This window comes from Homalodisca vitripennis, chromosome 5, assembly GCF_021130785.1.
Source record: "Homalodisca vitripennis isolate AUS2020 chromosome 5, UT_GWSS_2.1, whole genome shotgun sequence".
Classification (NCBI taxonomy): domain Eukaryota; kingdom Metazoa; phylum Arthropoda; class Insecta; order Hemiptera; family Cicadellidae; genus Homalodisca; species Homalodisca vitripennis.
Window position 1 is genome coordinate 32009940 of NC_060211.1, and position 17231 is coordinate 32027170.

General features: G+C 32.6%; 1 protein-coding gene across 1 annotated transcript; it reads left to right on the forward strand.

Annotated features, from left to right (window-relative positions):
* The first annotated feature begins 8946 nt into the window (after positions 1-8946).
* LOC124361944 (glutathione S-transferase 1-like) lies at positions 8947-15409 on the forward strand. Its single transcript, XM_046816026.1, has 6 exons — positions 8947-9174; positions 11918-12060; positions 12577-12635; positions 12857-12998; positions 13751-13915; positions 15169-15409. Exons 2-6 carry the CDS (start codon positions 11920-11922, stop codon positions 15310-15312), a joined length of 651 nt encoding a protein of 216 aa, XP_046671982.1. The 5' UTR covers positions 8947-9174; positions 11918-11919; the 3' UTR covers positions 15313-15409.
* Positions 15410-17231: the final 1822 nt, after the last annotated feature.

Consider the following 17231-nt stretch of genomic DNA (forward strand, 5'->3'; position numbering starts at 1 on the left):
TATTGAATTAATTATACATTTTTAAAGCAGTGTTCAACTAGCTTAAATGATGGATTGTAAGGGAAATGATCTTCTATGATTTGCATTTTATTTAATTGAGATATGAGACAGGTAGAATGACTATAGGCAGACAGATAGCCTGCCAGATTTGCTCTGTAGGAATTTCAACCAAAAGCACTTCGTCAGCAAGTAAACCTCAGTGCCCTTGCAAAACATTGAACTTGCTAGTTACTGTCTCATGTAGCCTACCAAGTATCTCAATGTCAATTAATTGTAAAGATTTAGTGTTTTAGCAAGGATGTAGCTAGCAAAGGGGTTCAAGAGTCCGGACCCCCCAAAATTTTCAATTGTTTCAATTACTTTTGTAGTAAACGATTATTATTATTTAAAATAATTCAGTATTACTGACATGTACTGCTGAAAGATCGTTTTAAACATAGATCCGGGTCAAGAACATTTTAAGCAACAAAATGGAGTCTTACTTTCTGTCCATTTTGGCAAAATATCAGTTGTCTTGACCCCCCAAAATGTTTTCCTAGCCACGTTCTTGTGTTTTAGAGAGGTTTATCTGTTTCTTCGGTTTACTACTAAAGATCAGTGCCTTTTTAGAGATGCTGTGTTAAATACTGTAGAGTATTTTCTGAAATTCAGTGTTTTTAGAGATTTGGCTGATTTCTCAGGTCAGTATTATTGTAAGATAATGAAGTGAATATAACAAGTACGGAGTGGAAATAAAATAAAATAGAAGCAAGACAGCCATCAGTGCTTGGCTGTCTAGCAGGAGTAAACAGCTGCTGTACTGGTGTTGTGTGGCCTGATGTATCACTGATGTACTTTTTCTTAAATCATTTTATACTGGTTTAGCTACAGTGACATTTAACAAACTGTAGGTTGCATCTTGAGGTCTACATGAGCAAATATTACAGTATAAAAACTAAACATGTGAAGAGCACTCATTTTCACTGTTGAGAATGTGTGCTCTCACCATGTCCACCATATATATGCAACTGTTTGTATGAATTCAAGTAATTCAAAACTGTCTAATGCCATTTAACAGAAATTTACTATAGTGGAACCTTGAAATATCGGATCTACAAAACAGGTTTGATATATTGAGGCTGTTTGGGGCAGACTTTGGTACATAGAGGTTTACTATTGTTATTCTGTTATTCAATTTTAAAGTTTAAATCAGCAGACTTCATTATAAAGGGGCCCACAACAAGTACAGTAATAATTCAGGCTTGAGTATGAATACTTCTTGGGCATTTTGATGAAACAAACAGAATTAGTGTACAAATGGGAACATGAAAAAGTTATATAACTACAATATGTTTGCTACTGCCACAGTTGAAAATCTAACACACACAGTCCACTGAGTTGACTTAAATTCAGTCGAATCATGGTGACGCCCAAATCAAACTGAGGATGGAGTGATGATTCACCACTGGCGACAACAAAAAAAGGAGGTGGGGGTTTTCATTTCTCAACGTGAAAAATGCGGTACCCGTACTTCGTTTTTTGCACTGATTAACTGAAACCTAACAGTAGGTAAAATTAAGGTTGAAAAGTCGATGTATTGAGGTTATTTTCGTTAAACCTTCAATACATAGAGCTAAATTTAGCATTGAGTAAATTCAGGGAGAGTAACAAAACTTTGATTTATCAAGGATTTAGATTTATTGAGGTTTTGTATATTGTTAATATTAGTATAAGATTTGTTATTATGCTCCAAAAACGATCAGTCTGGATAGCCTACATCAACCAAATGGGCAGATAACTAATGTTACGACAAAGTTTTAATGCTAATTTATTTTATTGCTATTTTATCCAATTTAAAGACTACAGAAAATATACAAGTCTTACACAGCAATAATCACACAATTTTATGTATTTATAATTATAGACAAGAAATGTGCCATCTATAATACCACAATATCTTATCAAGGAGTGAAGTGATGGTTTGCCACATCCTTCAATAATCTCCTGATAAGTTATATTGTCAGTAATACCATTTCATAACTGAAGTATGTGATACTAGAGATAGAAGGAGGGAAATAAGAAGCAGATTTGTAATACTGATTTATTACCAACAGAATCCAAAATATTCCTCAATTTGTTTAAGCCACAGTTATGCTTTAATACAATGCTTCAAATATCCATTTATATTTTATTCACATCTATCAAAGACAATAAAATAATAAGATACTAATTTCTTTAACACTATAAAAAGTCAGCTATATGATTCCACAGTTGCCTATGTTCATTTATTACTTTCAGTATGGTACTCACCGACAACTGTAGAATGTGGCAAATTACGTTTCGTTTTTTTGTTACGTACGTAATTTATGTGATAATAATTAAACATTACATAATTTTCATGGCAAGGTAACAAAACCCAAATTGTGTTACTGTATGTTGTAAGACTATAACTCGGTTCAGGAAGAGAGCAATTCACTTTGATTCTTTCAAAAATTGGTTCACAGATGCAAACATACTATACTCTGTAGACACTGTGATAGATTTGGATGAGGCAGTTAATTTTCCTACAGAATTCCTGAATTCCTTGCAGCCCTTATATTACGTTGGGACTGGTAATTTAATTCACGGATAGCAAAGTGGCTACCGGCCGAATCGTGCGTAAGAATGAAGCCATAAGAAGGTCTCTAAATGACGAACACTGAAAAATGGGTGCCTGATACATGACTAATTCCATTTTTAAAATATCATAAGACCCTATTGTATTGCATCATAAATACTTTAACTGAGAAGTTATGAACTTCGACTTTGGAGTACGTCTACATCAGTCTAAAATAGTTTAGGTGTTACTGAAATCGTGGGAGTTATAGATCAAATAGGTACATGAAATGTTACATCGAAATTGCGGGCGAAGTCGCGGGTGTGTGCTGGTAACTAATACATCAGTTTTTTTCAAGAAAATAATACTTAAAAGTTTTGTCAAATTTAGGCATTAGAATAATATTACTTCAAAAAATAAAATATTTACGTACGTAACGTCTGTATGAGTTGCAACTAAACACAGCACAGCCGTGAAATGTTTATTCATCATGAATTCCAACCTGGGCCAGTTTTGGAATTTCTCAATTCGACACAGTCATCTAATGACTGGAATTCAAATGGAGTAGAATCACCCGGTTGGGAAGGCCGATAGGTGGCAGCCTTGACGCTCTTCTCCTGCGGTACTCGGAACTTTCCGCGGCAGGCTGGCCAGTGACAGGAAGTGGGGAGAGCCGGTTTGATTGTAAACACAACGTCCGGTGACTCATGCGTAGTGGGCAGTGGCAAGTGATGGCGTTGGTCTGGAACTCAGACTGGTCTATATTATTTCAGGGAGAGGCGATATGGCTTCCTGGAATTGTCTATTATTATCATTGTTGGCCTTGGTTGGTTCAAATAGGTTCAAACACTGCACTTGTAAATACAGCTGCATGGGGTATACAAGGAGATCGGTCATATAACCCCCCCCTAACAAAACAGCGTGAGAAAAATAATACTCTACAATCCTTTGACAAGTCTATAATTCTTCTTTTTAACTTTAACACCAAATCAAAGTATACCATATTATTAGTTTTTCGTTTAAATGCTTGAATAACAAAACTTGTATTATGTAGATTTGGAAGTTTTACGAGTACATTTGGCTTTGTTACCATCTAACCCTAATACCGAACGAAACTCCAAAAAGTTCAGCGATTCCACTACGCTTCGAATTGTGATGATATTTACAAGTTATATTGGAGTAATTGTAATTAGGACTCGTATAAGTATTTAATTGATTAGAACCCTTTTTGTTTTACTATCAAAATGTCCTTAAAATATGTAGCAATAGAATTGGAGTAAGTTTAGTTGAATCTGCTTTGAACATTGTTTGAATGTAGAGTTTAGCTCCAGTTCACCTTCCTCTTATTGCAGCGTCTGGTATCTGACGCTGTCTCAGACTTGATTCCTGGAATCTGGAATCATTTTCGGCAGAAAGGATCCAAAAAAGTTCGACGTCGAAGAAGCTCAAAACGAACCTTTACATCGTTTGCAAGGACGTAGCCAGAGAGGGGGTCCAAGGGGTCCGGACCACCTTAATTTACAATTACTATTTAGTAAACGATTTTAATAATTCAGTAATATTGACATGTACTGCTGAAAGATCGTTCTCAACAAAGAAAAGTGTCAAGAACTTTTTAAGGAACAAAATGGAGCCTTACTCTCTGTCCACTACGGGGAAGTATCAGTTGTCTGGACTCCCCCCCCCCAAAATTTTTGCCTGGCTACGTTCTTGCCTAGTTGAGCTTCTTCGTCGCCGACTTTTTTTGGATCTCTTTAGACGAAAATGACTCCAGATTCCAGGATTCAAGTCTGAGACAGCGTCAGATACCAGATGGTGTAATAAGGTGAACTGGACCTAAACTCAACATTTAAACTGAATCAACCCTTCCTAACTTAGCTAGGTTAAACATTGTGTTAAGCTTGTACATTTTCATTTCAGCTGGAGTATGATATTCCCTGAAATGGCTGCCTCTCCCATAAGAGCAAAGTAAACATGTTCGATATCGTTATCTATTGCAGCTTAGTAGATAAGGACATAGCTTAATGTACTTTATTACGTGGCTGTCAGGAATGATATAAGATGCTATTTTTAATTAAATTTTGTTTCATAAAACATGATGTTAAAAAGGTCAAAGTCATATCTACCTCCCTTTCCCACGGATATATGGGAGGGGTTTGACGTGTTTGGATCCTTCAAACTCAAATTCTCAATACGTTACTAGCCTTAAGTGTCTTATAGTATTTTAAAGTTTAATTTGATTTAATTCAGTTTAATTCGCTGTAATATTAAAACAGTCTCTGAAATGTGCCGAGCTTCCAAGTATGGGAAATTCGATCAATATTTCATTTTATAACATTAGACTAAATTTAAGATTAAGTATTGATATGAAATTCTTACAATCCGAAAATTCAGTAAACACGATAAAGTGACTTTTTAGTGTTTACCGTAGCTCGTATACTCACAAGAGTAATAATATAGTTTAATATTTAGCCTCATACTTCATATGATGCGCAGCACCCGGAAAGGCATTTGAGTTACGTGAAGCTAGTTCAACCTTAAGAAGTCACTGTGTTAACAATCACCCTTTACGTAACATCTATCCATTTAGATACATCATTCTGACTTTGTGTAATCCCAGTTGTGAAGCACTCATTGAATACCACCAATTAAAGTGTTAATGAATTTAACAAAATCATACTGTCAATAAGATTTGGTTAATTACTTAGGAGCTTTGGGTTCCTAAGTAACTTGAAAACGTGAACAAACAAAACCTACTGAAACAGCAAATTCGCTTTCTGGATTCGAAATGCTCAAGAAACTGGCGTGAATTTGCAGAAGTTGGGCCTATCAGAGGTCATCTATCCTTCACGTGCAGTAATCTTTCGATCGATGAGCAGTAATTTCTCATCGTCGCGTCGACCTTTCTCGAGGCGATAGTGAGAAATGGCTTTGCTGAAAGACCACACAAACCACTTCAGTCTGATTCTATGGGATGAGTTTAAATAGCATCGTTGTGTTGAGTCCAACAGCGATTGTGTCCCAAAGCCACTCCACACAGCACGTGGCTTGCGTGTCTGGATGTATACCAGCTGTTTCAAATGACCTTTAAAGACCGTTTATGTAGCAAGGCTACGGCCACATGCCACACAAGCTATACAGGCCACTCCTGCTCGATCGTTCTTCGAGCAATTTTTGTATATGTGGCTGACATGCGAATTACATAGAAATTGCCTCTCTGTAGATGGTGTAATTTTTTCACTATCATTGTCACTGTTAATCATTCCCAGGATATTGTTAAATTGCCTATAATTTTAACAGAGAATAAGTGCTGATTCTGCCACCATGAACTTCAAGATCACAAATCAATTGATAGCATTGCCATACACTTTCTTTTTATATTGATTGGGTGCATCCACTCTTTTTGATGTTGACGAATACAATAAAATTAGCTCATCGCTACTAGATATTGTCATCAAACCAAGTTAGGTTGCACGAAAATCCAGATTCACACAACGATAATGTAGGATCTGTAAATATGTTCAAACGTGGCCGGTATGTTATCGCAACAATCGAGCCTATGTCGATTAGTGCAAGGCTAGTGTGGCAGGTATACCATACATGTAGACACTCAAGCTACAAGCAGTGTGGACTGTGGAGTGACCTTGACACTGCTATAATAGTGAACCTGCCTTCTCTGAATAATCCGCACTACAGACACTTATAGTTTGCCCGTTATCTCAAGAGACCCAGAGGATTACAAGGCAACTCTTGCACCCGAACGCGCACACACCGTCACACGCGCAGCCCGGCCTACTTGTCGTCACCGGTAGATGACTCACATAGTAGTCCTTACTCTATTTTTTATCTTTTTTGTGTTAGGTTTTATTATTTTTTTTGTAACTTTTGAAATCTGTATTTTATTTCATGAAAATAGACACCAAACACGAAGTAACTATGACATTCCTGACGTGCCTTAGAAGCAAATAGATCAATGATCAACTTATACGTCAGGAATATATAGTATGCCTTTCGTATTTGAAATATATTTCCACAAAATAAAATGCCGAATTAAAATATTACAAAAATATCAACCTAACACAAAAAAGTAAAAATAAGCAGTTTTGCAGACTAAAGCTCTTGATTATAGATCCTTCTGAATTTATCTGAAGGATTTATAATCAAGGCTAAAGCCTAGTATGTGCGTCATCGAAGCAAAAGTGTTTGCATTTGTTTTCTTTTTCTCAATATGCATCTTTTAAATGCATTTAATGCAAATTTTAATATGAATTTTTTTTTCGTTTGGTAACTCCTGAGTAAAATGTTAATGCGATTATAATAATCAGTAATAAAAACGTAAATATTAATGAAATTAATCCTTAATTACAAGTAACCTAATTATTATTAGAAATCTGTGACGATCATAACTACAATAACTGTGATATGCTGAGAATAAGGAAAACGTAGACGCAAATTTACAAACACGTACTTGACAAAAACGTTCACCACTATTTATACAAAGGCGGTTGAGTGATTTATTATTAATGTTCTTTAAATAAAATGTATGTTCCTGGAAATTACTTGAAATTTTCTAACAATGTTTTTGAGTCCAGTTTTCGAATCAGGAAAAGCCAATTCCACTTATATACAAAATAAATACATTTACGGCTGTAACGGTTTGCTATAACTCAACTTGTAGTTATGACTACACTATATTTATTTCAAACTGATTTTTTAAGTCGTAATATTCATATCATTACTTAATAAAAAACTAAAAGCAATATTTTTTAGAGAAAATATTTTATAAATTTACAAATACAGCAAAAACAACTTGTGATATGACTTATTGATTGTTATGAATAATCTAGGTTGGTTTGGGACGTTGTTTCCTCCTCCCACATACATCCAAATACATAGTTAAAATGTAATCACATTTTTAACGAAGTGTTAACGATTTTTGTGTGGTTTATACTATCATTAACAAAATAGTGGATATAAGTGATGAACATTTATTCAAAATATCGAGATTAAAAATTCGAGATTCTTCAAGCGTATATAAATGAATTGTGAGGTATATGTATTATGTTGGTTAAGAACGACTGTTACCAACAATATTTTATTGATAGTCTACAATAACTAATGGCAAAAAGTAATGCATACAATTTACGTAGGCTCGAACTACAAGAGATTCTATCCTTGACTATAGGGTAGGTAATTGAAATCCTTGATCTAATTAATTATTATATTTGAGTTTATTTAATACATAAATTCATAATTTGAGAAGATATTTGATTTGGTTCAGTGTTCTAGAACCTAATTATATCCTTCATAATAAAATTCTAGATTTGTTATGCAATTTAAAAAATATTATAGAGTTGTAACAGGTCAATTTGTTCCTTTAACCCTTTGAGTGCCAATCACTTTTGAGGTAGCGACACTGTCATTGCCAAGGACTATTTATGGTTTTAGTGCAGTGTTCAGCCAAATTACTAATAACTTTCAAAAAATACACATAATGATATGATTTTTATTTTATTATGTAGGGAGAAAACTAGGCTTTAACTTGTAATATTGAATGATAAAAACATGTCAAAGCTAAAAAAATAATACAAACAAGACTTAAGTTTTTACAACTTTGAAATACAATCGATCTTAATTTATTTGTATTGTTGCTTGTGATCCACAAAATGGTTCACTACTACTTCAAAAATATACATAATGGAATAATTTCTGTTTTGCTGTGTTGAGGTAAAAGTAGGATATGACTTATAATATTTATTTGGATGATGAAATCTGTTGACATTTTAAAATTAAAATTAGCCTATATGCGAAACATTTCAAATTTCAATTTTATTTACGTGTAAAGATAAATTTTAATCTTTCAACTTAATACATTTGTATGCAACTTCTTCATGGTTCCCTATGTAAGTAGGAACATGTATAACGTACCAAGTTTAAAAAAGTAAGCATCTGCAATACTGAGTAAGAATTTGCTTATATATTAATGAAAAATATTCAAAATCTGCACTCGCATACAAGTTGTCTCTCATGTTAGAAAAATAGCTTTTACCAGCTGTAACAAATCAACTAAAGATATATAATTTATGTTTATGTGATTTATTATCTATAAAATGAGTCTAAGTACAATGCCATATTATGTCAACATTTAGTAAAAAAAGACTAAATATTCGAAAAGCCGATCAAGTCATCGGCACTCAAGATTACTACGTCACGATGATTTGCAGTTACCGGCTTATTTACAACACCGGTCATTGAGATAACTAAGCAAAGCGAAACAATTACGTCTTCTTTAAAAATAACTGACTCAACAGCAGAAGTAGCATTGTACCAATCAGTCAGCGATAACACTACACACGGCACTGAATTGCCGGTACACAAACTGTCATGAGATTCGGCCCAACCGCTGCTGGCGGTGTGGCCAACCAGAGACTGGGTTTTCCGTGTTGAATGACGTCATACACTGTTCCATGAATGAGCGAATGTTCCAGGCCCCCTCCTAGCATATAGCCTTCCTCCTCTGGCTCAAACTGCCAGTCTCTCAGACACCTTCAGCGAGTGTGTACCGTACTTTGGTGATTCTATTCCTCAACTACACTCAGGTTAGCAAACTATTTTGTGTTTAGTTTACTCGAGAATACATACATTTGCCTTTTAATCTTTAATATCACAGCTGATAACATTTTGGAAGGCTTTCAATTTAAACGATTAAATACTTAAAATTTTAACGAGTTTGTGTTTATGTCTCTTAGTTAGTGTACGCACTTGAGAAAAATAAATAGCTATAATTATTATTACTTACATAGGGAACAATGAAAAAATTGCATACAAATGTATTAAGATCAACAATTTTTCTTTGTCCACATGTAAAAAATTAACAAATAAAGATTTTCTAGATAACATTTTAATTTAAAAACTTCAACAGATTGTATAATCCAAATAAATACCAAAGTCATACCCCCACTGTTCCCTCAACAGAATAAAATGGAAATTATTCCATTATTCATATTTTTGAAAAGGTTGTGAATTATTTTATAGATCATTACACAAATACTAAATATAAAAAATTCAGTTATTAAAAAATCAGAAGTCAATTATACAGTTACTTAATTTTTGAAACTTGGTATGTTTGTAGAACTTCGTATAGCCTATGAAATGCCTTGAAAAATATATGTCAGCATGAATAGTATTTTACATATCTCAAACTAAAGTAAAATGCGTGCACAACAAACAAGTACAGTAGATTAGCCTACGTTTATGGCATGAATTGTTTATATACACGTTCTTCTTCAATAGACGTACGTGTTTGAGGTGTGGCTATTAAAAGATTAGACGTTTTAAATAGTTATAAATTTAGGCATCCCCTGTGTTAATTAACAAGCTGAAATGTATTTTGAGATATAGCCCTAATATTTAATTTTCCTTGTGAATTCACCTCTCTATTCTGGGATCTTACGTCATTACTGACATTATCCATTCCTCTATTTGGTTGTTTTGTCTTGGACTGTCAGATCTCTGTCTAGTACAAGTTTAGTACCGATTAATACTGAAACTGAGTATTTATTTATTGTTACAACTAAAGCGCTGTTATCACACAAGATACCAACGTAATAAAGTGTGCTTTGAAGAAACAATTACATTTCAAAATATTACTTGGGTTTTTTAAAATTTTCATATATATATAGAGCGAAATTGCTTTTAAAAATCGTAGTTAACATCAGTATTCACAATGAATGCTCTTTAAATATTCTTTAGAACTAACATTTTTAGCAGATTGGCTATATCTCCAATGATGGGAGAATTTACCTCTTACATAAATATTAAAATGTATGGAATGACTCTGATATAGTCAAATTTCAGGAATCAGCCTCACTCTACTCATAAAGAAAATCACCCACTATCAGATGATAGTAGTTCCTAATAATATTATTCCCCACAGTGATTATATTAATAGGGAAATGTGTTAATAATATAAATATAATAATATTTATTCATAAATATTGTTTCATATTATTTAAAATTACTACTTATTCAATATTGAAATTTTTGTACTGTAAAACAAATTTTGAACTTTAAAATAATGCAATATCTATTTATAACAGTACCATTATATTACTCAGTATTTGTTGACAAATTTTTATTAGTACAGGCTTTAATAATATGAATCCTAATACTATATGGATTATATAAATACCAACTGAGTAATTTAATATTTATCATTATAATACTCATAATATTTTCAAGTAATGTTGCAAAAAATAATAATTTATAATTGACTATTTTTATTTATTTATTTTGTATAATGTTTTTTATAACAGACTGTTTTTGCTGTATTATAAAAAACTACATCAGTTAATTTAATCATGCCATTAGTTCTGTGACAATTCATTGTCTAATTAAAAAAAAAAAAAAAAAAAACGAATTGCTGTTCCTCAAACAATTTGTACAGAATTACTTTTACTACAATTTCCTTATATTTTACTACATTATATTTTCATAATTTTTTAACAATAACAAAACAACCGATATACACTAATTTTGAACAGAATATTAAATGTGATAATAAACATAAACGTGATTTGGACATAAAAAGAACAATTAGTTTTGTATCAAATACTGAAAATGGTATATTTAGAACTAATAAATACATAAAGTTAGCCAACTATTGATAAGAAATCAGCAATTTGTAACTTTACCTGTGCTCTATTTAGGTGCGTCTTACTGGTAAATTGATTTAACCTTCCTCGCTACAAGGTTGCCCAGCCAGCGAGGGAGTTCTAGAGAGTATTGACCACAAATATTCAATTTTTACATTCACTTTTTAGCAAACGATTATTACGATTTAATACTTCAGTATTAGGTACTATTATGGCTCTTACTTTTACTTAAAATTTTACCTATCATTTCTCACTATGTAATCAGACAGTAAAAGCATCTTTTTTTTAATTATATTACTACATGTGCTGTACTTCTAATCAATTTGAATTATTAATCATGCAAAGCTGACTAAAGCAAAGCCTCCACAATTATGAATATCAATCGTCAATACAACCTATTCAAAGACATAAAAACTTTGTGCAAAATTTCACTTCATAAGTTTGAAAATTTCTAAAATTTGAATGTTCCTGGGGCAGGCCTCCCAATTTCATTTTGACCCCAACCCAAATTTTGTTCCTGGCTACGTCCTTGCTTACCTAAACCCTTTCTCCAACTATTAATCGATAAATTAATTTTTCAATGAAATACAAAGATTCAGTTGTTCAAGTCACCAATTATTTCGTTTAGTACATGTAATCAATCCTCTTTTTGGACCTCCTCAGTTAAAATGATGGTGACATGTTTCAGACATGGGTATTGACGTCTACTATGCCCCCGCCAGCCCTCCTAGCCGAGTGGTGTTGCTAGCAGCCAAGGCTCTAGGAGTGGAAGTCACACCCCACATCGTTGACCTCATGAAAGGAGAGCACATGACTCCAGAGTACCTCAAGGTATGGTTCAAGAAATACCAGTCTGTTTTTGAATAGTCTAAAAAAAAAAACATTATCGCGTTGTATTATTATGCTGCTATGTTAGTAATAAATAATGATAATAGGGCACTGTATATTTATTTATAAATGGTACACAATACAAGATGAAAGTTCTTAAGAGTTACAGTAAAAAAATTTAAAAATACGTTACTAAAAAATGTAAAAATATAAAATTGTTTATTTAGCCTGTGCTTTACATGTACGTTATAAATTATTGGAATATTAAAATAATAACTATAGTTGCAAGCCTTTGAATTTATTTTGACACCTTTTATGGTAAATATTTTAATGAGATTTTTAGTTCTAGTTAATATTTTAAACAAAATAAATACATATTCTCAAAAATAAATTTTGCATCATTTAATTGTTTAGCAGAAAACTCATGGAACCAAAAATGTTTTGCTTACATTGTATGCTGTGGTAATACTTTTAAATTTCACAATTAGATCTAACTCAAAAACTTTTTCTTGTTTTCAGATGAATCCTCAACACACAGTACCCACCATTGTGGACAATGGACTGGCCCTCAATGAAAGGTGAGTTTTAGGTTTTATTTCACGCTTTACTGTTCACAATAAAAACCTAATTTTCCCATTGTTGTTAAATTTTAAACTTAATTCTTTTCGCTTGGTAAGCATTATTTTATTATTATTTAGGAAATTCACTTTTTATAGAGGAGTTTTTAATTATTTATAAGTCAGCTGAACATATCAGTATAAAGTGAGTAATATACAATAATTTCCACTGAATGTTTCAGCCGAGCCATCATTATGTACCTGGCAGAGAAGTATGGCAAGTGTGACACATTTTACCCCAAGGACCTCAAAAAACGCGCCCTTGTAAACCAGAGGTTATATTTTGACGCAGGAACTCTCTTCCAGAGATTTGCTGATTTATATGTGAGTATTTTGCACTTGCTTTACTTTGCTACACATGCAAACATTATAAGCAACAAGGTTGGTTGCCGAATATCAAAAAATGTTGGAATATCTCCAATTTTGCTTTTAATAAATATTAAAGGACCATCCAAATAGTTTATTTTGTAAATAAATGATTTTGTATTATAAACTAAATTCTCCATATTTTGTTTCATTATAATACACACAAAAAACAGAATAACTTTGAGTATTCTTTGAATTGTAGCTGATTTCTGCCACAAGTTTTGTTTAACAGTGGTTAAGGTAGATTGTCATACCCTCTTCAAAACTTGTTATTATCTATCTTTGATATTAACTCTACTGCAATGTCAACAGTGAATCTTCAAAACTTGTTATTATCTATCTTTGATATTAACTCTACTGCACTGTCAATAATGAACTTTATAACCTTTATCTGTTGTAAGCTAAACTGGCAGAGATAAGATTAAAAGTAGTGAAATGTTTTACCATCCAGGTATCAAAATGTACATTATTTTTAAATTGTATTTGAATAAATTAAATATTGATAATATTGAGTTGTTGGACAGTGCTGAATTACAAGTACTGTCTTGTTGATATCCAAGGCAGTTCAATCGGCTCTAAAAAATGTTGGATAGTTCAGGAATGAAACACGATATTTAACAATATTTCTGTACGAGATCTAGTGAAAGGCACATTATAACAATAGAGCTTACCTCCTGAGGAAAATTTATAACTTCTTTCCATATTTCCAGTACCCAATGTTCTTTGGAGGAGCGCCTTTTGATGAGGAGAAAAAGAAGAAGCTGGATGAGGCGTTTGGCTTCCTAGATAATTTCTTGGACACCAACAAGTGTGTTGCTGGTGACACATACACCTTGGCCGACATCGCAGTCGTCGTCACAGTCTCCACTGCTGAGGTGCGTACTGCGTATAGCAACGTTCATTACTTACTAGAATCCAATCTCAAGAACTTACACCTGATGAAAGCCTCTGGATTACTCGTTAATATAAAAATGTTTATTTAACTTATTAACCCTTCAGTGTGGTTGTTTGAGACCAGTTTTTTTAATAACAAAAAGTCATTTTCTGTCAAGAAATTATCCAGAAAGGAACCTCACCCATATAATGGTTTCTTGACTGATATGATTTAATTAAACTAAAACCAGTCTCAAATAAAACCACACCTGATTATTGAGAAATCAATATTCCAGAAACTATGTTTCCAACTATTCAAGATTTCTTTATCCACGTAGCTCTTCAAAAATGAATTTTGTACTTCATACTGTATAAGGAATGGAGTAGGACAAGAAAAAGCGTACTCTGTCACATATGTAAATTTTTTTACTACCAATGAAGGCATTCTAAATAACGCAAGGCTCATTTTCCTCTAAGAGACTACACTATTCATTAGTCTATGACAGGCTCTCCTGGTTTCTTTTGAGACAAGACTGGTTTTAAAAATGAATCCTACAGTAAATATCTCAATATTTTTTTCATATTGGCACAGTAAGTGTTTCCTTCGCTTTTTTATACGTATAATCTCAATGAAAGAAACTAACATTTACCTGTAATAATCTTTTAAAAAGAACTGTAAATATTAATTTCTCTTTACAATTCCATTTCACATTACTATACATAGTTGATATTTATTTTGTATAAAAGTATTTTACAATTTATCATAACTAATGCAGGTGACATTTAAAAAAACATGAATTTATTTATTTAGTAAATATACAGTACGTAATCTTTACTGTAGATTATGACACAACTATATTTGTGTATCTAAATTACATTTTCATTTTAATAATGGTTTATAAGATCTTAAAGGTGTGAAGGTGTGAGTGGTTGGTTAATATTTAAATGGAATACACGTCTTCAGATTTTCTTTGCTTTAGTGAAATGTAAATTATTGTGACAGTTGTCCTTCTCGTATAGAGGCAGACGTATTAAAAATGTCATATTGCAGTTCTGCTATCTGGATGTTAGAATGCATACATTTTTATACTGACAAGTCAGTAATGAAGAGTAAAGAAATATTTTCTTTTTAATTTCATTTAACAATTTAGGGACTCAACATGGTTTTATTCAATAGGTAAATTCAAAAATAAGTGTAACTATATTGGTTTTGTTTTTTAATTTTTTATACTTACGAGTGTTTCTAATATTTCAGGTGGTTGGTTACGATGTTAGCAAGTACCCCAAGGTTGCTGCCTGGTTAGCCAAGGCCAAGACCTCCCTCCCTGGCTACGAGGTCAACCAGAAGGGTGCAGAAGCCTTCAAGGGAATGGTCGACTTTTTGACCAAGAAGCATTAAAACTTTTGTCCCCACCAAAGATTACTTTTAAGTGTCAATTTTGTTGTAAATGTTCTTAGATAAGTTATTTTATGTTAATAAATTAAGTCTACTGTAATTCATTTGGTTATTTTACCCAGTACCAATACTTTTTTATAATACGAATATAAAATAAGAATGTCCTATAGACGGAATCTGCCAGGCTGTTGCAATTGCCTAGAGAGGTCACATTCAAAGATGTGTTAATATATTTTGATGGTATAAAGCCCATGAGTAACTTTTTATTTTCAAAATAAAATAAAACTTTAAACTTGCTGTATTGCTACTAATTTAATTTCTGTATAATAAAATGAAATGAATAACTCTAACAATAAACGGTAAAACATACTAGTACGTAGCAAACGTAAAACGTACTAACTATAAGTACGTAGCATAAAAGACAATATTTGAACCTTTCGAAAATGAGATTTTTTATTTTTGAAGTATTATGATAGATTTCATATTAATGGTTAATTATTAGCAGAGAAGATAGAGGAAAAACAAGCTTTAATGTAGTAAATACAACAGATGACATACAGTGCTATAAATCGACCACTCAGACTGCGCTCTATGGAGTGAGAGGCTAAGGTAGCTCAGGTGTGAATATTTGAACAATAATAATCAAAGTTATGTGGCACAACCCTAATGTTGGACCAAGAGTGTATCCAGGAAAAAATTTGGGGGGGGATCCAGACAACTGATATTTTCATGTAGTGGACAGAAAGTAAGGCCCCATTTTGTTCCTTAAAAAGTTCTTGACCCATTTCTTTGTTGAGAACGATCTTTCAGTAGTACATGTCAGTAATACTGAATTATTTATTTAAATAATAATAATCGTTCACTAAAGAATTAGTTGAAAAAATTGAAAATGTGGGGGTTCCCCTTGGATTCCCTTGCTGCTTACGTCCTTGTGTTGGATCTAAGAACTAACTGGACTAATCCCCAGATCTCATCATACCTCGTCCATACGAATGATTTACTCCAGTTTAATTAATACAATCAGAGATACAACCGAGCGAAACACCTCAATCAGATCCTGGCTTGCGGTAACATAGTGCAAGAATTTAATTCACTCACTAATCTTCCCAATCCCACTTATTTGCAAATTTCACAAGTGGTGAACAAAAATTTAAGAAACCAAGTTAGACAGTGCTGGCGTGATTACACATTTAAATTTAGCAATGTGTTATTGAAATATGTCTTTGAAATGTAATACCACTGTTACAGATTGTACTCTTTTACCATAGAATCGCGTATGCAACATAATACGATTATAATTATTTTTCTTCAAAGTTAGTAATAAATAATGTCACATTACATATATTACAAAGTTGTAAAAGAATTTTAGTCTAAAATGGATATTTTTTATATTGTCTAAATATATTCAATTCAGTGTTAAATCGTTAAATTTCCTTTAAAACGGGTTTGAAAATAAAACTACTTAGTGAAATAAAAAAGAAATTTTTAATGATGAAATATTTATTGAGTGGTAAGGTAAATATTCACTTTACCTTTCTTTCACTGACTGTGAGTTATTTTTGGTTACACTACATACAGTAACAAATCACTCCTTATCGTTGAGATATCCTGCTAGACAGGCTAATGAAGGCTTTTTAGTGCTTTCACTCCTGACAGTGACAGAAGACAGATACCAGAAATGTGGGTTCCTGGAAAAGTAATGTTGGGAATAAAAAAAGCTTTGAGGCTTGATAATTTTCTAGTGCTTTTTGTAATTGATTTTTCAACACCTCACAAAGTTGTCTCATGAGAGTCTGCAGAAAAACTGAAATGGAAACATAACAACTTTAAAAGTAACTTTTACTCTCCATAAAGAGCACAGTGTACTATTCTTTGCCACTCCCACCTAGTTGCCCAATGTTGGTACCTTCCTCCAGAGAGTC